The sequence below is a fragment of the Malaclemys terrapin genome, chromosome 12 (assembly GCF_027887155.1).
Source record: "Malaclemys terrapin pileata isolate rMalTer1 chromosome 12, rMalTer1.hap1, whole genome shotgun sequence".
Classification (NCBI taxonomy): domain Eukaryota; kingdom Metazoa; phylum Chordata; order Testudines; family Emydidae; genus Malaclemys; species Malaclemys terrapin.
In genome coordinates, this window is record NC_071516.1 from 21,066,990 (window position 1) to 21,088,562 (window position 21,573).

At 51.3% G+C, this 21,573-nt stretch overlaps 1 protein-coding gene across 2 annotated transcripts in view; it reads right to left on the reverse strand.

The window, feature by feature from the left end:
* Positions 1–2,176: 2,176 nt before the first annotated feature.
* The window catches only part of SRC (SRC proto-oncogene, non-receptor tyrosine kinase), a 71,423-nt gene continuing 52,026 nt past the window's right edge, over positions 2,177–21,573 (reverse strand). For both annotated transcript variants that reach the window (XM_054045701.1, XM_054045700.1), the window contains 9 exons: positions 20,480–20,578; positions 19,417–19,520; positions 13,406–13,555; positions 11,998–12,153; positions 11,167–11,346; positions 9,936–10,012; positions 8,637–8,790; positions 7,596–7,727; positions 2,177–7,118 (listed from right to left, as the gene is read on the reverse strand). In XM_054045701.1, coding sequence (XP_053901676.1) covers positions 6,910–7,118; positions 7,596–7,727; positions 8,637–8,790; positions 9,936–10,012; positions 11,167–11,346; positions 11,998–12,153; positions 13,406–13,555; positions 19,417–19,520; positions 20,480–20,578 — 1,261 coding nt within the window. In that variant the 3' untranslated portion in view covers positions 2,177–6,909. The remainder of the gene's footprint in view (positions 7,119–7,595; positions 7,728–8,636; positions 8,791–9,935; positions 10,013–11,166; positions 11,347–11,997; positions 12,154–13,405; positions 13,556–19,416; positions 19,521–20,479; positions 20,579–21,573) is intronic.

Genomic DNA, 21,573 nt, shown 5'->3' on the forward strand with positions numbered 1-21,573 from the left:
TTTAAGCTGATGGACTGGGGAGGAAAAATGAGCTTATCTAAAGAGAGAGCTATCGTGGCCAGAGGCCAGGTACTCAAGTAGCATAAAGCATCCTAGCTCGGTGTCCCCGTCAGGCTCCCTTCTTTTGACCCTTGGACCATACTCCTGTCCCTGTTATTACATTAGTTGTCCCCCGTAATCACTTGGGTTTCAGGCCCTGTAGATCCTCCCCTTAGGCTGGGGGGGGATCCTTTAGCAGTGAGCAGGCTTACGCCCACCCACTTCCTGGACCCCAATATGTAAAGCATCCTAGCTCCATTGAAGTCAATAATAGGTATGCCAATGAGTGCCAGCTGAAGTCTGGCCCTAGCTCTGTAAGAGGTGCTCAGAGATTACAGGTTGGAGCTCATGCTGGTTTCAGGACGTGCACTGGCACAGAAAGCGACACACTACTGCACACACAAGAAGCCGATCTTTTCATTCATACACACGATACAACCGTTTTTTGGTGAGGTCTGTGTGTTTAATCAGATAAACTGCAAAATATTTACACCAATATCAGAGTTTCAAAGAACCCCCACCTCCCATTCCACAAATCTGGGGACTTTAGGTTTTTCCAAAAAGTTTTATTATTAAAAAAAAAAGGGGGGGGGGACTAGCTAGTTAGACACTCAGAAGGCAGTGGGATGGGGAGCAGGGAAGAGAGACAGATCACCATGTTCTCTGCATAGTCAGCAGCTGGAGATTTTACAAAACACTTAACAAGTTACAATAGCAGAAGAATACCTTGTACGGGGTTATTTATTTCCCTGAATCAATGCCAAAGAGCATCAGACTCACTAGGTAAAGAGATTCCTCTTTAGTTTATTGGCTTAAAAAATAAAATTGGCAAAACACACAGTCTCTCCATCCTGCTGCCTGCAGGGTATTAGTCAGTTCCAATGCCAGTATCCAGCCCTAAGACATAAACAGACCCTATGTCCTCTCCTGTCCACACATAGGAGGGTCACCCTGCTCTACCACACTCTAGATCATGCACAATGGAGAGGGGTTTACTCTGAACCTGGGACAAAAAAGAATTCAAAGAATCCTGCTCTGTTCTTCTTCAAAAGCTTGTCAAAGACAGGGGAAGAGCATCCCGTATTCACTTAAATTATTAATAGTCATTATTGCTACACCAGCTGTAGTAAAATCAGACAGAGCTGGAAACAATCCGTGTTTAAGTCATTCTATTCCCCCATCTTTCTTTGAAAAACGTACATATTAAAAAAAGTCTTTTCAGTATCTACATCTGCCGTTACCTCCTCCCCCCCAGCTCCCGTCAGCCTGCTGTTCTTCAGCATATTCCAATTTTTGTTTCTGAAGCAACAATTTCTCCTTGGTGGTAGGTGTTTAAAGATATATTATATAAATTATACAAGCATCATTGGCACAACACACACTTAATGCCCCCCCCCCCCCATACTTTCTCTGCATGTTAGAAACCTTACAAAAAAGGGGGCGGGAATCTGATCTCGCTAGGAATTAGGATTTCTCCACAACTGCTCAACATATGGAAAAAGACACAGAACATGAAAAAGGGACCCAGAGTCCCTGCTCATGAATGCAGAAATCTAGACACAGCAACTTTTATGCTGTGCAGAAGGACCTTTTAGTTTAAGTCCAAAATTCATTTAAAAGAATACAGAAAATTAACATTCTAACCAAGAAAGGTAGGAACTTTTCTTGGAGATGAGTGGAAACTCAGCCTTTTCAAGAGAGAGAACAAACCAGTTTTAATAAATAAGAGTGAGATGCAGGGCTGGGTATGTGTTTTCATCAGTCCCATTTTCCCTGAGCTCCTGGTGGGGGAAAACAAAACAAAACAAAACAAAAAGCCTAAAAGGAAGATTCTCATTTGGGTCCCAGCATCTCTGGGAGAAAATGAACCACCCCTCCCACCATGCCCAGGTTTGGAAGAGAATGCCAGTGAAGCTAGATTTCTAGCCACATTTGAGGGGATAGGTTGGGAAGACACAATTACCTCATCCCTCTGCACCTGCTTCTCCCCTGCTGGACGGGGAGGGTTTTATTCTGAGAGGCCAAGGCTGGTGCCACGTCAGTTAATGGGAGTTGTGACCTGGATTTCAGTGGGGCCCGTACGTGGCTGCAAGAGCTCAGGAGAAGGCGGCTTTAAAAAGAGTCTACAAAGCCAGGATGGAGTCACACTCCGCCTAATTTTCTGACCCTAATGATGTTTAATCACAAAGGCATATCAGCAATACAGACAAGATACGTGAGTTAAAGCTGATCTATAAACAGCAACACTGTTAGAATATCTCCCAAGGTTGCTTGCATTGTACTATGACCAGGCAGGGGAAGAGGGGACTGAAGGACAGATCCCATTGAAACCAACTGGAGTTTTGGCACAGATGGCAGTGGAAGGAGGATTTAGCCCACATGCAGCCAGTCAGCTCCATGAATGCCCCTGGACACTTCTCACACCCCACTAGCTCCACCTGGGGGATTCACCACAGCTGCCAAGACATTTCTGCAACTTGCAGTTGTGATACACAAGGGCCTGGCACATGGTGGAGATTTGGCTCAATTGCCCTAAAGATGAGGATCGATCCCAACATGGAAAAAGCGTTAGGGCCATGAAGGAAGAAAATGTATGGAAAATACCAAAACCCACTTTGCTCCACAGGCTGGGGTGGAAAGGGACTTTGGGAAGCACATCAGAATCAATCACTTGAGTCCACTTTTTTTAAATCCCATGTGGTTCTGAGATTTCACTCCCCCCAGCCGGCATTTCTCCAGGGGAAGGATTTGTGCCTGCCCAGCACTCCTTAACACTCCCCAGAAAAGAAGTTCTCCTCTGCATCAAGAACGGGCAGCTGAGCCAGACCAAACCCAGCCTTGGGCAGAATGGATCATGTTGAACTTACAATTCTGGAGAACAGAGGGTCAGGAGTCACTCTCGGCCAGTGTGCCAAAGCACCCACAGGACAGATGCCACCTAAAGGAAGCAGTTAGGACAGCCCTTGTTTGGGACAGCTAAACCCTTTGAATAATGCACGGACTAAGTGGGCCACAGGTTGGGCTTGGAGCACAGTCCCTCAGTTGCCAAAGGGGTTCGGTCCGTGGGGGATTATTGGCACACTGAAGAGCATCCAAAACCACAGACAAACACGAGCGAGTAATGACAACAACCAAAGCCTTGCGGGCAAATGGCAAAGAATTCCAGTTACGTCCAATTGCAGACACGAGTGTTAGCTTCGAAAAAACACATGCAACTAATTCAACAGGGGGCTCTGGGTGAGCACCCAGGCGACTCGAGGGCTATGTACAAAACCAGCGCATTAGAAGTTCTCCCTTTTAAGACGCCATTACTCCCACAGAAAGCTGCTGGGCTGCTCCCGTTGAACAGCGTAACTTTGCTAGAAAGAGGTGATTTGAATAGGGCCTCGGTGGCTGTTGGGTTTGATAGTTTGTTTAAAGAATCATCCATCATGAGGTGGAGGCAGGAGCAAGATTGGTCATTGAAAACCGCCAAACTCAGAAGCATCTCCAGCCCCTGGATGTGACGTAGGAAAGGGCAGTCCTGCAGCCTCTATCTACCTCCCCACCCCTCCGAGCACCCTCCCTTCTAGGGGCTGGCCAAGCAGATCTCAGTCCTGCTCCAAGGACAGGCCTACACCACGTGGGGCTTTATGACTGGAACTCATTTAGAATGAAGAAATCCTTAAGGACTGAGCAGGTGGGACCTCGCCTGGCGCATTTGGAGATCTGGGCCGAAGACCAGCCAGCTGTCTTGGCCAAGGATGGGGCGGTGTCTTTTGCGTTCTCTCCTGTCTTTGGCACAGCACCTGCCCATTAATGACACTTTGCTCACATGGGCACCATTTGCTATTCCACCTCCCTGCCTCTCTCATTCTGACATTCCAGGTCTACCCCAAAGGGGGAAAAAGTGCTGCTGAGCAGCAAGGAGCCTTTCTTCTGCAGCAAAAAGAAACGGGACTGCTGTTCCCTCGGCCGTGCTTAGGCCTCACCTCCAAAACGGGGGTGCGCGCTGCCAGCGCACAACTGCATTAGGGCACCATATTGATCGAGATGGAGCCCCAGGGCATTCTGGAGTTAACGAGAGTTGGGGTTCCCTCCCTCCCCCACTGAAGAGAGTGGGCCTTTTGCTTAGCACTTTCACTGACAGGCCAGGCTCACTCTCCATTTTAACACTCCCCGCTGCAGATCTCAGCACAGTGTTCCTCCATTGTCCATTTGGAGCGGTAGCTGAGACACAGATCTTTCATTTGCAGAGCTGTCCTAGACTGCAACTAAATGACCTGAATCCAAGAATCTTACTGCCCTGCATACAATCCATCCAGCTGCCTGTTCTGCCTGGCAGCTAAGAGCAGATGGAAAGTTGTCTCTTGACCCGTGGCTACTGTAATCTCTCCTGCACCATGACTGACTTGGCTGTAGATGGCCTATTAGTTCTCTATCAGGGTCAGGGTCACCAGAAAACCCCCCTTGACAGCAGCTTGAGCTAGAACTGGTGTCTGAATCTGCCTTCCACCAGATCTCTCTGCCTGAGGAAACAGCAGAAGAGAAGAGAAGATCAGCAGTGATCTGGCAAGAAGGGATTCCTTAGAGATTTTAATAACTATATACACACAGGGCAAAGCTTGCAAACTTAAGTCTGCTGTTTATTCACAAGCCTGATGAAAAATACAACCAGCCACTTGTGTGTCAACTGCTGTCAAGGTAGCCTCTGCCACGTGGCTGCATAAATACAAGCATGGAAGCCACTCGTGCACCATCAGAGAGAGCGTTAATTGGGAGCAACCAGCTGTTTGCTGAAAAAAGTACTTAGGATCCAATCCTAGAGAGTGCTGAGCAACCTGAGCTCCCAAGGATTTCAGTGGGAAGTGAGGGCTCTTAGCAACTTACAGAATCAGGCCCTTCCTCCTCCCTTTCCCCACCAAGGCTTGGAACAGAGATTTTGCATGATTTCTGCATTCATAGGCCCGAGACCAGTCTGCAGCAAGGGCACAACTAGGCCAGACACCAATACACAATGAGGCAAGGAGGTTGCTTCCCTACCTTACCATGCTGTACACAGGGCAGGTACAAAGATCCCACCAGGATTCCAAAAGATCTCAGCTCCAGCTGCTGAAGCACGGGGTTGAGTGGAAGCACTGCACTAGTGATATTCCCCATGGGAGCCCTTTCCCAGACCCTCACCTGCACCCACGGAAAACAGCCATGGAAGCCAGGCTAAAGCAGCAGAATCCAGAGTTTTAACTTTTAGGCAGGGTCTGGAGTTTAGGTGATGCCCCCTGGTCGCTCAAGACCAATTATGGAGTGAAGATGGAGGGGAAGGCCCCTCTGCTCTCAGGCAGAATGGAGACTTCACCTCCACCCTGAATGTATCCATAAGTAGTTCTTGAAACCACGCCCCCATGGAGTGGGTAATGCACTCCCAGGAGTCTCCTGAACTCAGCAGCCTGTGGAGGATAAGACAATGGGGCACGGCCAGGGCCCCATTACCCTAAGTAAGCTAGCTCCACATCAGGCCTTGATTCAGACACAAAGAACCCTTTGCTGGGCAGAGGCTTTCCTGACTGTGGCAGAGTTGGCGTGAACACCAAAGTGTCCCAAGAATGACCACCCCTGCTTCTCTGGCACTAAAAGCCTTGGAGTAAACTAAGATGCATCTGAATGAGTGGAATGAGGAGAGGCAGGAGGGTCTGGCTGAGTGTTCTCCAGGTGAGCTGCTTAGGGTGCTGGCTGGAAGACCAGGGGTACTTCGTTGAAGAATACCCCTCAAAGCAATAGGGGGTTGGCAGCAAGGGTAGGAAAAAGGAGAGGTATCCTGCCCCATTGGCATTTGCCTTAGTGTGTCTCTAAGAAGTAGTCATCAAGATTACAAGGTTCCCTTCGCTGGGTCAGACGAGACTGGAAGACAGAAACCTGCAGCTCATGATCTAACATGGTCCCGATACAAGTCAGAAGTCACTGGCCCCATGAGCAGCAACAGTGAACACTAATGCAGCTACACGTGCAACTCGGCCATGAAGTCCTTCTAGCTCTCCAGTAGAATCTCGCCCGCAGAGAAAAATCACCTCACGAGCCTCCAGGCGCAGTCAGCATCCCTGATCCAAACTCACATGTGCCTGGGACCTGCAGCAAGGCAAGGGGGCTGGCGCTAGTGTCCCAGTGCCACAGCCCTGTACGCCAGCAGGATGGGGCAGTGGAGACCGAGTCATGCGAGCACTGAAATGTGAGTGTCCTCTCTGGAAGAGTCTCTCAGTCTGAAACCACAAACATTCCTGTAGCGAACTGCAGCCAAGTTTGCTCTGGGAACAGGTGTAGGGAGCAGAGAGGTACGGGGGGAACCTTGTGCTGGTTTAAAAGAAAAGAGAGAGGCTGGAAGCTGCGTGATCGGAGATTGAAAGGTGTTGATCTGTAGCACTAGCATCCAGTCCCAGCAGAGCCAAGTGCTCCAGTGAGAGGCAGGCTGCAAGGAAGCCTAGGTCGTTGTTAGACAGAGGTTGTCTAATGCCTTTCATTGCACTTCAGAACTACTAGGAGGAAGACCCCTGAAGGCCCCTCCAGCTTCTGCACAGACCTTCCCTCCTGGGTTTCTTCTGGAAAGGCTCCTTCTCCAACCCCCAGTCACTGCACACAGCCAATTCCCTTCAGACTCATCTCCAGGTCAAATGGCCACTTTGTTAAACACAGACCATAAATCAGTAATTCGTGATCGGGAGAACCCAGCCCCCTCCACCTTGCGGGGCTAAAAAGCACCAGTCCCACCCTCTGGAAGAAGGGCTAGTCACCAGAACCAGACTCTGCAAGGAGTTCCTGAGATGCCGTGTGTCTTGTGACATGTGCATGGACACACCAGGAGGAGAGCAAGGTCTTTGGCACCAGGAGCCATCCCCACGTCTATAGGTTCTCGCCTGGCTGGTACTGGGGCTCTGTCGATGTGAAGTAGTCCTCCAAGAAAGCCTGAAGGTACTCGAAGGTGGGCCTTTCCTCTGGGTCCTTCCTCCAACACTGACACATCAGATCGTGCAGTGATTCGGGGCACTCTGGAGGACAGGGCATCCGGTAGCCACGTTCCACCTGGTCCAGCACCTCCCGGTTAACCATACCTGATAGCCAAGAGAGGGAATAGTGAGACATACCAGGGCTAGCTGACTTGACTAAGATCGTGTAGCTAGTCTGTGGTAGAGCTAGGAACTGAACCTTGATATTCTGCTAGCTAGATTCAGCCCTAAATACAGCCAGTCACTCACTCCAAGCATGAATGGGAGAAGAACTTGATCCAAGGCAGGAGGTCTGGGCCTTCACTCAAGGCTCAGAGAACATCTTCGTCCAAGTACAAGACCCTCCTCAGGTCTTTCCCACCATGGGGAAGGCCTCATTATCCACCCCCATCCCTAAGCAGTGGCAGAAACACCACAGCAAGTTTCTCCATTGAGATGAGCCTAGGAGTCACCATGGCAACTTAGACAAAACACTTCTCCATAGATCAGCTGGGATCTGCCACAGCCTGAGCTGATATCAGAGCCTGCAATGGCCAGCGACTGCATAGGACCTCCTGGTGTCTAGTTGGTACCTACTCTTACCTGGGTATGGCACTCTGCCCTTCGTGGTCAGCTCAGTCAATAGGATTCCAAAGGACCAGACATCTGACTTGATCGTAAACCTGCCATACAAAGCAGCTTCCGGGGCTGTCCACTTAATGGGGAACTTGGCACCTAAGCAACAGAGATAGAAAATAAGATTCAGATGCAAACAACCTGTATGTCCTACACATGGAGAACAGAGGGATAGTGACACCACAATTGGTGTCAGCTGAGAGCTACTCTAGGTGGGAGGTTTCACCAGCCGGACTTGCAGACCTCCGTTCAGAGGACTAGGCTACAGAACTAGCATTGGAGAAAAGTTATGCCTGCCCCCTCTGCAGTCCGTGGCACTAGTGATGGTGATTGCTTCCCCCTCAGCTCTTACAGGGACAGCAAGCACCTTATTAAGTTCTCATATCTAGGCAGGGGACAGAGCCTGCATCAGGAGTAAGTCTGAAAAGCATAAGGTAGGGTCCCAAATCCCATCCCCTTCACTTTCCAATAGCACCAGCAGGGAAGGGTGAGTAGAAGCAGGTGAACAGGAGTTAAAGTGCTGGTTTAATGGAGCAGCAGGGTCACACCATACACATCTGAGCACAGGAGTGTGACTGCAGACTCCTGAGAAGTGCTGGATCAAGAGCCCTGCAGAGCCATGTCCCTCCACACCTGCAGTCTGTGCAGGCTCCCTCACTGGCTGGGGGCAAGGGATTATGTCAGCCTCCATGCCCTGTTTAAGTACTTGGCCCCTCTGCAGAGACCACCCATGCCAGCGGGGCAGTCTATGCAGTGTGGGGGCCCGCCTGTAGGGAACCAGACAGACCCACAAAGAGTGGCTGGAAGGCAACAATTGAGTCATTCCTCAGCTGGTCTAGACTTGAACCTAGGAGCACATACCAATGGCTTGTGCCACCTTGCTCTCACCTGCCCTGCCCTGCCCTGCTTGGAAATGCTAAGCAGTTTGGGCCTCAGTCATTTCCATTTTCCACAGCTCCCTTTGAGGCCCGCACGTAAAGGCTATGCACCCCCTCCCGTTCCCCATACCTTGCCTGGCCGTGTATTCATTGTCCTCAATCAGCCGGGCCAAGCCGAAGTCGGCTACCTTGCACACCAGGTTTTCCCCCACCAGGATGTTGGCAGCTCGGAGATCCCGATGGACGTAGTTCATCCTCTCCACGTATGCCATTCCAGATGCGATCTGTAGCCCACACACGGGACAGTGCGCAGAGAACGTTAAGATACTACAGGACACGCACTAGACCTCACAACTGTGCTCGTGTTAATGCAGAGCTGCCTGCAGCTGCCTTGGGGGCATGGTAAACGTAGCCGGCACTCCAGCAGCAACCTGGGAGGCTCTGCCGGAGGTGGAATAGAGGTGGTAAAGTGGCAACCCAACATCAGCCCGGGGGCTGGGTCACGCTGAGCTGATGGGACTTGGAAGGGGCTCGCAGTTATTTTGCGATGCTTTGTCAGGCAAATGCAGGTTTGTGGCCATAAATAAGTCACCGGAAGGGGGAAGGACGGGACACGACAAAAGCCTGGCAGTGATGAGAGATTTTCTTCCCCGGGATTCTACATGAAATACCACCCAGAGCCCCAGACTGGGGGCCTTTTCTATAGCAGCCAGATCCGGGCAGTAAAATCTGATGGGACCAGTCCAGTGGCAGGAGCCAAGCTAGGGACGACAGCTGCTTTTTGTTCCCGTGTATGCGCCATAGAATCAGGGCTACAGATCTAGCACAGGATCCCTCACGGTTTTCCAGAGTACAGCTCTAAGTTTGTGACCCTCCAGAGCCCTATAAATCTGCTTAGGTCAGGCTGCTATTGACCTTTCACTGCGGAGGTGCCATACACCAGCAATTGCTGGCAAAGACCCAGAAGGCAGGCGAGCCAAAGTCTAGCACTTTCTGGCTCTGGCTGTGCCCTGACCATCCAGTTCCCAGGCCTCGCTTGAGAGAGCAATTGTGGCAGAGAAACAGAAAGGAGATAAGGGCATGTGGGACAGAGGCCATCCCATTCTGAACAGATTCTTCCTCTCTTCCCTGCCCACCCCACCCCCATGGGATTGCTGGCTTTGAATCGGGTTACCCCCAAATTCAGAAGACAAGGACGTCTCAGGCAGCGCCTCAAACTGTGGGGGACATTTCACTTTGGTGCTAGTAGATTCCTGTTGGCCTTGGATTGCACTCGTGAAGGCTGGCATGATGGTCTTGTCCTCTCTGGCAGCTGGACTCCCACACCCCTCTCAAACCAGGCATGAGAAGGCCCGAAGTCCAAGGGCCACAGCGGCCAAGAAGATAAAAGGGAAATTCAAACTGCAGCTCTCCAGTCAGCCAGACCCACCTGAGCCGCCATGTCCACCAGCTGGGGCAGCCGCAGATACTTGCCCATCTCCCCCTTCAGGAAATCCAGTAAACTCCCTAGGGTGGAAAGGCACAACCGTCAGCTACTGTTAGGAAGGAGTGGACACCAGACTCTCGGCCACTTGATGATGTTTGAGCAGAACAGCAAGGAGGTGTCCTCACATGCAGCTGCCCTTGGGGCTGGGGTGAGGAGTCTTGTGCTAAATACTAGATGTTTAGTATTTGTGCTAAACCAATCTGCAGCCACCTGGGATTTCATTGCTGCACATTACAGCCACTTGGAATGCCATGGCAACAGTAGGGACAGAATCCAAATCCTCCTGCTCCAAAAAAAACAACAACAACAACAAAAAAAAACAACCCAAAAAACAAACAAACAAAAAAACCACAGGCCCCTGCCTAAAGACCAATCTGTTAGCAGGACAGGGCCTCTGAAACATTGCACAGCTCCAGTTCCATCCAGTCGGGGGCAGCAGTGCATGCACCAGAGTGGGAGCATTGTAAGGTAGGAAGTGGTTATTCCTCTCCTCGCAACCTGTGCCCTCCCCCTCCCCAGTCAGCTCCCAAGCAGGCCGTCTCCTTACCCCTCTGCACTCTAGTGGGTCCCAGCTCCCTTAACTCTATCCTTTCTAGTAGGGAACACTGCACATTGCCACGGGCGGGTGCCGCCGATAAATATCCAACACGCCTTCTATGGAGGAATGGGTAAGGCTGTGCTTAGCTGGCTGGGTCATTTATAGGTCTCCACCTCCGCCCACTAGCACCCGGCTTTCCGTGTATGGGAGCACTATGGAATCAGTTTTAGGGAGAGATTCCTTCCAGCTCCCTCAGGTGGTTGCATCTTGCTGCTGCTGGTGGCCAGTGCAGCTTGCCCTACACGCTTCTCTCTGCTCACACAGGAGGTTCAGTTACAAATAGGAAGCAGTTCCTCAGTTATCAGAGCCTATGACCAGGGCCGGCTCCAGGGTTTTTGCGGCCCCAAGCAGCAAAAAAAAGCCACGAGTGCGATCTGCGGCAATTCAGTGGCTGGTCCTTCGCTCCGAGAGGGAGTGAGGGACCCGCCGCCGAAGAGCCAGACGTGCCACCCCTCTCCGTTGGCCGCCCCAAGCACCTGCTTGCTGGGCTGGTGTCTGGAGCCAGCCCTGCCTATGACTGCCCCAGGCCCCCTGTCCAGCTGCCTCAGCCCTATCCCCTGGGTGCCAGGCACTCACCTTTGCTCATGTACTCCGTTACAATGTAAATGGGCTCCTCCGACACCACCGCATACAGCTGAACCAGCTTCTCGTGACGGAGTTTCTTCATCACCTGGGCCTCCTGCAGAAATGCCTCTGGAGACATGGTGCCGGGTTTCAGAGTCTTTATGGCCACCCGGGTGGTGCCATTCCAGGTCCCTGGAGCAGAAGCCAGAGCCAGTTTATGAAGCAGCCCCTGAAGGATTAGGCACTGCCTTTACAGGCGCTCACCTAGCACACTGCCTTCAGGGGCACGGTGCCCAGCACCCAGTCACAGACAGATTATGCCATGACACACTAGCAACAGGATGTGCAGGGATGATGCTGCACCAGGCGTGGAAGTCCTACAAGTGCCTGAGCCTGACTAGTACAGGGAGAGCTGCAGATTTCACCGCATCCCACCCGACTTCTGACACATCAGCATTCCTTGGCCAGCGCTCACTGCACTGGCCGCAATCCACGGCTCTCTGACGGTGCTAGAAGTTATTCCCTCCCATCCCATTTATACGGCCTGTTTGATGGAAAGAGAGACGCTCCCTCAGAGTGCCCTAGGGGGCACTTTCAGCACTGGGGAAGCTTCGCATCCCTCCAATGAGCACCCCTTCTCCCACCCAGGTGGGAGACATCAGCCAGGAAGGAGGGATTACTCAACTTGCTGCAAGGAATAACAAAGGCTGAAATTCCTATTCTCTCATCCAGCCCTCGCTGTCAGAAATCCAGCTGGCTCATTAACAAGTCAAGAGGAGCAGACACTCCATGGCCCAGGCACCTGCTGCCGCCTTAGGCGTGTGTGTTTGGAGGAATCCTTACCCATCCACACTTCTCCAAAGCAGCCTTGCCCCAGTTTCACCTCCAGCCGCAGAGACTCCCTGGGGATTTCCCAAGCATCCTTAGCAAGTCCTTGCGTTTGGGGCTTGGCAGTTGGGCACACGTTCGTGAGACGGTGGCACAAGCCATCAGCATGTTCTGGCAAGGGGGAAGATAGACAGGCATGAAGGGGAGTTTAGATAGACGGCATCTTCACCGGAAGTCCTGCCAGCCTCCAAAGCGGCAGAGTCTGTTCTGATCATCATCCCCTCCCTTCTTACTTAAAATCCCATTATTTGGCTCTTCCCCATTTTATTTCAGTGGGAAGGGTGCCTGGGACCCTTTTGCCTGGGGTGCTACATTCCATGTGGAAGACAACATCCCCCCTCCAGACTTCAAATGGAGCCTGCCATTCACTGCTTACCTGCTACGGCATTAAGGCCAGAGGTCTCTAGGGGGTCGTTCTCTGCATTGCAGAGGGGAGGGAGAAAACACAGTCTTCCTTCCTTGATAATTTCCCTCTTAACATCTAGTATTTGTCTCCCCTGCTGAGACATGACATCTGCTTAGGAGACAAGGGCTAGAGAGGAGGGATCCTCACGTTTACTCCCTCTATCTAAAATCACCAAGTCTCCTGGCATCCTGTATGTTTTCAGGGAAGTGGAAACAGACCTTTGGCTTCTCTTTTTGGTTGCTTGACCTGCCAAAATAAAGCTGGGGGCCAACCCCAGGCCTCCCATCCCCACCACAATGCAGCTCTGGGGCTTTCTATACTGGGGATTTTTTTATTGGCAAAGTTACCCATCATTGCCAACAATAGTGCAGCTGCGTCAGTGGTAGCTTGTAAGGAAGCACTAAGATAGAAGATGTCAGCAGCCCTGTCTAACAAAACCTGATCAGAGCAAGTCTAGAGTGATGCAGTGTTGAATACCAGAAGCTGCAGGAGCCTTGTCCACACAAGGGTCCCACCACTGCAGCCACTGAGGGAGCTGCTCCAACCTTCTCCCCATTGCGAAGAGAGAGACAGACACAGCCTCAATTCACACGTAAGACCTACATAGCCTGCCCCCCAACTACATCTCTGTGCCTCCGTACACCCTCCTCTGATGTCTCCATCTCCTTCTCCCACTTTCAATGCTGTGCTTTTACCAGGCTGTTCCCCATGCCCCATACACTCGCCGTAACCTCATCTGTCCAGCAGCCCCTTTCCCCTCCTTCAAACCCAACTCTTGGGTCAAGACACCCTCTCCTCTGTCATTACTAACCCACAGGCCCTGCTTTTTCTGAGCGGCTGTCCCAGGCCTGACTACACTTTACTTTGCGTAGACGGTAAAGGAATGCAGGGCAGGGATTGGGTTCAGCTGCATTCGGTACAAATGTAGGGCGCTGATACCGGTCTCACGACACCTACTGGAGTAATACGCCACCAGCTGCTGCAGGTTGTTGAACTGTGTGCGGGAGGTGATGTAGAAGCCACCGCTGTCCAGCTTGCGGATCTTGTAGTGTTTCACGTTGAGCCCCTTGGCGTTGTCAAAGTCAGAGACCGAGAGGCAGTAGGCACCTGTGGGGAGAGCAGGTGCACCTCAGTCCTCCTTGAGAGGACACTCCAAGAGCAGGGGGAAAATGACTGAGTAGGGTGCAATAGAAGCGCGTGTCTTATTCCTCTGAGGTTTATAGGAAGGGAATAATATATGGAGATATACCTATCTCATAGAGCTGGAAGGGACCCCAAAAGGTCATTGAGTCCAGCCCCCTGCCTTCACTAGCAGGACCAAGTACTGATTTTTGCCCGAGATCCCTAAGTGACCCCTTCAAGGATTGAACTCACAGTGCTGGGTTTAGCAGGCCGAAGCTCAAACCACTGAGCTATCCCTCCCCCCGTGGGATGTGGGGTAGGGGCCTGGGCAGGGGCATGCATGCTCTTTAGAGACGTAACTCGGTGTCATCCTAAGACTGGGACAAGTTGAACAGTCCTAAGGTAGCCAGTGTGACACAGTAAGACGAGGGGAGAACCAATGCAAACAACTATTGGTTGTGACAGCTGCACATTGCTTTCTCCCTTTACGCCCCATGGTGTGGGAATACACACAGCCTTGCTGACAGGATCGAGGCTTCCCAGCGGGTGGGACTGTGTCCATGGAAGAGATTCTGGACATGCCAATGCAACAGGACAGCAACTTCACAGCAGGACCCGGGGGAGAGAAATCAAAGTATAGAGGCACCATGTCCTTTGAACAAAGGAGCAGGCAAGGCCAACTCCAGTTGTGGCCTCCAGCTATGTTTTCTCATGCAGTGAGGCTGTCAAGCGCCATAAGCTAACCAGTGTGGGTCAAAAAAATACTTGGAGATGGTAGACCTCCACAGAACACCTAGCCGCTAAGGCAGTGATGCTGGTGATTCACTGCCCTGTCAGTGCCCCAGCATGGTGCTAGGACACACTGTGGGGCTTGTCAGAGATGTCGTGGATGAAACATAAGACCTGGCATTACGCCATCCCAGGAGATCCAACGGCAGTATAAGATGGGGTCATTAACTCTCAGTGTCTTGGCCAAGTATCAATTCCAGGGTTTACGTTCCGCCTCCCTAAATTCCCCCCTGCAGTTTCTCCTGGATACTGTTCTCTCACTTCTTTCCTAAACTGCTGTGCAGTGCTACTAGGTGTTCCCAGTTAGCACATTCCAGCCCAGAGGCAGCTGACAAAAATCACACATATCCATCACACCCACTCACACAGGTGTACCCCTGACCACTTCTCTGGCCCATAGAGATCGTAATCTTTGTTCCAATTTCACTGTATTAGCTTAACAAGGCATCGACAGGAGAGTGGAGGGGAAGAAACATGAAATGAATAGCACCAAAATGCAGAGTACACAAAAGGGCAGGCACAAAAACCAGCCACTTCCCTTTAAATGGGGACATGGCTCTTCAGTGGAATGTACAGGGAGATGGAGAATATTTTGGTGAGGTGTCTAGGATCAGCTGGCCCTGCTATCACCTCCCTGTGGGGAAGTGAGGGTAAGAGGACAAAGGTGCCTCCCTGTGTGATTCCCGGATGAGGTATGAATAGGAAGAGTCCCTGCTGGCTTACAGGAGCCAAGCCGGGAGAGGGGAAACAGCTGGCAAAAGGGAACGTGACCTCTGGAGCCTTGCTAGTGCTGGTTGGGTTGGCAACAGGGCAAGCAGCCATGTGAGAGGAGCGAAGATGAATGCACGACTGGGAAAGGCTCCAGATAACAACAAAAGCAACAAAGGAGGAATCTGCCTAGGCAGGAACCAGCCGAGTCCCAATCCCCAAAGAGGGGAACAGTTGGATTGTGGGAGCTGGAAGGGTGGGGAGGAGAGCTCCAAGCCCCCCCTTTCTGAGAGGAAGTAAGAGTGTGTTATGCTGCCATAGCGCCTCGGATGGGTCGTTGCTAGATATGAGTGACAGACCCCTCAGGCTAAAAATCATGTTTAAAGCCAATCTCAATTTTCTTCATCAGCTTCTCAAAGAAAGGGCCCAGGCTAATCCCCAAACCCCAGCACTCTCCAGCTTTGGAGGGCATTGGGATTCTGGAGCTCGGGGGGGCTCCAGCCCAGCTCCCAGCACTGCCATGTTTAGGCTGCCAGCTCGGCAGGGGACGGCTGGTGCTTTATTCATATAAACTGTTTTCACTGGAATAAAAAAAAAAGTCATGCTGATTCTAAGACTTAATGAAGTGTTTTCAGGAGCTCCCAGACCTCCATTTGGGGCCAAAATTTGACCAGTGTCCTGTTCATTAACAGGAGCGCCAACCCAAGTGTGCAAAAATAGTGAGTCAGCCCCCCCCCCCCCCAAAGCCATAACATTTTTAAAAATAAAAAGAACCAAAAAAAAGTCTATATGCCTCTGATTCTTGAACCTTTGTGGGGGCAGGTGGAGTGGATAGGGATCACATTTTCCAGCTTTCCTCCGCAACCAGGAAGGGCTAATAAAACCACAAATGTTTCAAAAATCACATGACTCCAGGAGCTGGAACTTCATTGTGAGTCTTGCAGTATTTATTGGGGGGTGAGAACCAGCAAAGTCACGAGAGCTGGCAAACACTGAATCAAGCCTAAAAATTGTGAAGTGAAGTACAACACCTTCTATGCAGATGGGGAAACACTGGCAGAGCAACAAAGCAATTTGTTCACAGTCTCACAGCGAGCCAGTGACCAAGTTAGGAAGAAAATCCATGTGCCCTGACTCCCAGTCCCAAACATTATACCACGTAGCCCCCTTAAGGTCTGTCTACACTGCAGCTGGGAGGTGTGATTCCCAGCACGAGTAGACTCCCACTAGCTCTGCTCGAGAAGCGCATTAAAGAGAGCAGCATGAACATCACAGCACAGGAGGTAGCTCAGACTAGCTGCCCTAGTCCAAGCCTACCCAAGCCCCTGGGTCCGAGCTCAGGTAACTTGCTGGAGCCACCACCAGTGTTGACACTGCTATTTTGAGTGCTCTCCCCTCGTGCAGAGATAGCGCGAGTCAGTCAACCCACACTAAGAACCACACTGTGCAGACCTACCGTCAAAGGGCCTTTTCCACCAAACAGTTGGCACTGGACACGGGTGGAAGTAGCACATTGCCTCTACAGACATGTGTCTGACAAAGTGGGTATTCACCCATGAAAGCTTATGCTCCAATACATCTGTTAGTCTTTAAGGTGCCACAGGACTCTTTGTTGCTTTTTACAGATCCAGACTAACACGGATACCTCTGATACCTGATCGTCTTTACAGTATCCAACTGCTCATTGGCAGTAGTACTGAGACAGAGGCATCCCCCAGAGGCCTCGAAGAGCAGATTAGCTTTTCTTCTCATAGGTGCCAACTCCAGCCCTGGAGCACCCACAGAAAAAAACAAGTGGGTGCTTAGCACCCCCCAATCAGCTGTTTAGAGGCATGCAGGAGGTGCAGGGGGGAGGAAGGGGAGCAGGGGCAGGAAGAGGTGGGGAAAGGGTGGGGCCTTGGGGAAAGGGGCAGGGCCTCAGGGCAGAGCAGGGGTGGAGTACCCACCCAGACAGAAGAAAGTCGGTGCCTGTGTTTCTTCTCACGCATTCCTACAAACGAGCCTATGAATTAAATCAAGCTATTGCTCCAATGGGCTGAGAAAGGAGAGTGTGCATGTGCTATTTCCATTTTTAAATGTTGGGGGGCAATGGGGGCTCCACCAGTACCCAGGATAGATGCGGGCACTCTAGGCAGGCAAGCAGGGTCAATCCTGGCAAGGGAGTGGTTTGGACTCATTTCAGGGCAAAGAGGCCTCCACATACAAAAATAAAATTCGTAACTTGCATGACTTAGTGAGCTACTGGCAACCTGCTCAACAGACTTGTGCTGTTGTGGAGTGTCGAAAATCCGCCTCAGCACAAATCCAAACCAAGCCAACTCTCAAGCAGCGAAATGGTCCAGGCTTCCTCTTTTTAGTGGCTTAAATGGATTTTTTGCAGCACAAGACAGACAGACTCCCTAGAGCCCTGACCAAATCCTTATATGGTGGTGACCCTCTGTTAACATAGGTTCACCCAGTCATTGAAGTGGGAGAAGTTAGTCTGAACTTCCCCTCCTGAACACGCTTTGCTGGAACTCGGGAGATGCAGAGCCGGGAACTGAGCTAACACAGACATCTCGTGTGACCTTGAGAAACTCCCTGGGCCTCAGTTTCTACTCTTCAAAATGGGGATAATCTCCCTTCTTCTCTGTCTGATCTCCAAAGGCTAAGCTCTCGTGGGGAGGGACTGCCTTCCCATGTGTTTGTACAATGCCTGCCACAGAGCCCTGGACCTGGGCAAGATCTCTAGGCACTGCAAGCATGATGGCTGCGTAGCATTGCCACCGAACACCCAGAGATGAGTGCACAACAGAGGAGGGGGAGTGAGTCTGGCACACTTAGGCTGACTTGGGCTACAGCGCTAAGAAAAGCCATGGAAATGTTGCGGCTCTGACAGGAGATTGGGCTTTGAAGCCTAAGGATGGGGATGGGCTTCAGAGCCCAAGCTCTAGCCCACATCTACACAGTTATTTTTAGTTCAGTAACCTGACCCCCATGAGCCTGAGTCTGACCCAGGCTCCGAGACTCTGTGTAGACTCACGCTAGCTCTCCTTGAGCTAGCTACAGTAGCACAGGCAGCAGTGAGCAGTGGCATGGGTTAGCTGTGAGGGGGACAAACCCGTGCCAGATCCCAAGGGTACATACTCAGGGCAGCTCGCCCATGCTGCCAGTCCCTGCTCCCCATGCTTCCACAGCTACACTACTATTTGTAGCACACTAGCTCAACGAGAGCTAGGGCGAGCTGCCGACGCGAGCTGGGAATCACACGCCCAGTTCCAAGCACAGATGAAGCCTACGCCTGAAGCACATGGGAATCCATCTAGAGGGAGGTTGCTACATAAGTTACTATATACCCCCCTTTATACCAGTCCTAAACTTCACCATCCCAGAACATCTCATGTCAGCATGCAGAGAGCTGTTTGGGGCCTTGGATTGCACGCTCCAACCCAGCTTGGAGACAGCACCAGAACTCACCCATGTCAGAGACACAACATTCAGCCCTCCTCCCCAGTTATATTAACTAAATACCCCACCCCCAAGTCTAAATCTCTGTACGACTCAGAGCAATTATGCTGCTTGCACGGAGCGCACCCAGGTCAGAGCAAGGCGAGTGAAATCTTAGCAAGCACAAGCACCCAGGGCGGATGTAATTCACAGCCAGGCTCTCTGCCAATGCAGAGGCTGCTGCTGCCCGGGTATAAGCTAGCCTGCTTCACCCCTCAGCCAGGTCCTCACACGGTCTTCATGAAGCAGCTCAAACCCAACAACCCCTGGCACTACAGGAAGGAGGGAACTGCAGAGTTCTCCGTTGCCATTGGTTACCCAGCTATTCCCAGCTCAGTGACCCAGTTTTTGCACTGTTCTCCCGGAGGGGAAGAGGCGAGCACAAGATCGGAGACTGTTTACACCAGACTTTTCAATCCCACCCAGCTCTCAGCCAATCGGCTGGAGAAAGAGAGGGGGGAACCACGCATTGGAACAGCTGGCTGAGTGGGGACAGATTAAAAGCGCAAGGGTTAAAAGCAAGAAGGTCACCGATTAAGGGTGAGTATTGGCCCTTGGTGCAGGACAAGGGTTCTGGGGGTACTGCAGATAGGCTGCCCCTATAAGCACAGGATAGGGGGCACTATAGGGGTTGTGTGCACAGAGAAGGGGGGCCTCTCAGCAATGCCAGCTAGCATCTCCTCATTCCATCTTTGTGAGAGGGAGAACAGAGCCTGGGGAGACACCTGGACCCAGCAGACTGGCCACCCACTGCATTGTGCCTCCAGATCCTGACAGAAGCACCATATAGGGATGGTTCTCCAAGACTTAAGCACCCCATAGGCCTTCGCCATGGACCTAAGCGCTGCCGGGGACTCAGTTACCTTTGGTGGTTTCACTCTCCCTGACCAGGAAGGTTCCTCGGGGGTTCTCAGAATTGAGCAGGAGCCGCTCTGACTCCCGGCGAGTGATTTTGCCAAAATACCACCTGGAAGAGCAAGCAACAGATCAGCACAAGGAAAACCCCTTGGATTTAGACCCTCTTCATTACGGCTACCACGTTTTAGAGAGGGATGTCCCAACATCCCCTCCCCCATAGCACTGATTGCTAGAACCAAGGGTTGCATTAACAGCCAGAGGCATTCGTCAGAGTTCTCAAATCCCAACGGCCAGGGGGCTAGGGATCTATTGGGAAAGATATAATTAGGTAAACAGCAAAAGCCTCTCCCCCCCAAAGCAATTTTGTGTCATACGCAGTCACTTGTCTTTTTTAACCAAAGTGTCCCCCAGGCATCCCAGCCCAGTGTTACTCCAAGAACTCTGCCCCCCCGCAGATGTGGAGCAGAAAGTGGGTGTTAATTTCACAGCGTAGTGGAAGCTGCAGGAGCGCCTGCAGCAGTGTTCAGATGGGAGTCTGTGTGATTTGGGGTTAGCCCTGTCAAGCCTTCCAGCATGGTGCGTGCAACCTGTCAGGGTAGATTTACATTAAAATTAGTGGTGCAGCCAATTGCACATGCCTAGTTTGCACAGACCACTAGTGGGATTGCATACACAAATAGGGCCGGGCCATTGCAGGTGCAAGTGTGACTATTGGCATGCTGTCCCTAATTTGCATATGTAAATTAGTCAACATCTTGCCTATGCAATTAAATGCCTATTTGGTCTGAAAAAAAAAAAAAAATCAGATCCTTTAGGGCCACATCTACTACACAGGCCACCCCTGGGCAGTTGCTCAAGACGGATTTCACTGTGTATGGCACAAAAACATATACAGTGTTAACATTTGGCTTTGAGCATGCCCGAGAAAGACAACAAAACATTTAACAGAGTGGCAAGCTCAGAAAGCCCACAAAAACCTTTAGGAGGCTACAAAAAATGTCTGAAAAAAATATACTTGGCAGGCTGTTTGCATTGTTCTTTTAAACTGTCTAAAAAGATTTCAATTACTCTTCAGCCTGGATGGAGTCTGAGGGTGCGACATAGTTACTGGGGATGTAGCCCGTTTGTCCTGTCGTGAGGGAGTGAGCCAGCCACCAGTCTCCTTCCCTGGAAGAGAAATAAAGAGAGACAGACATTCAAAAAGAGGAACTTCTCGAGCAGTGAAGTCATTCCCAAGTAGCTGGCAACCAAGAGTGGACTCCCTGGGCTGGAGGTATTGCAAACAGGCAACCCTGGCCCTTTCAGGGAGCTCACTGGAATCGGGGTTATTTCCAAGCTAGTTCTTCTGGATTGTTTTGCTTAGGTCACCGTTGGGTGCCCACAGCTTTACTGAACCAGGAGATGTTCAGAGACCCAAAGCCACAGTCAGATTGGACTGACACCTGATTTAGAGTCAACAGGGCAAGGGAGAAGCTCTCGAAGGTTCAGGGCGAGTTAGTTCAGGTTGGGGTCTGGGTGCTGTGAGCCCTACTGTATGCCCACCTTCCCATGTTCCCTGCAGTCATTACTAGGGTTGCCAAGCTTCCAGGATTGTCCTGGAGTCTCCAGGAATTAAAGATTAATCTTTAATTAAAGATTGTCGTGTGATGAAATCTCCAGGAATCCGTCCAACCAAAACTGGCAACCCTACATTACAGATGAGCAGCGGAATTGTTAGGCCACAGAAAGCATCACACTTTGCTCTCAATATTATTTTTATCATCAACTACAACCGCTCCCATGGCAGTCACTAGAAATTCACCTTGAAGTACCATCTCCAAGGGACCATTAGAATCGCTGGGGGCAATAGCCAAGCTGGCAGGGGAACTAATAACGGAACTTTGCTCACAGAGGGCAGAGCCCGAGGTGCCGAGCACCTGCAATTCCCATCAACGCGGGGGGGGATTTACCACCGACCATCATGACAACCCATGGCACCAGCAAACCAAATGCTCTAGGAAATACATTGGCCACAAGGGTCAAATTGCTCCGGTATCAGGGCACCCGACGTTAACTCAGAAATGCCATTTGACCAGAGATTCCAGTGCGGATACCACGTTGGTCCCATAAGGCATGCGATGGCCACAGTCACTGTGCGATCACTCTCACATACACACAGCACA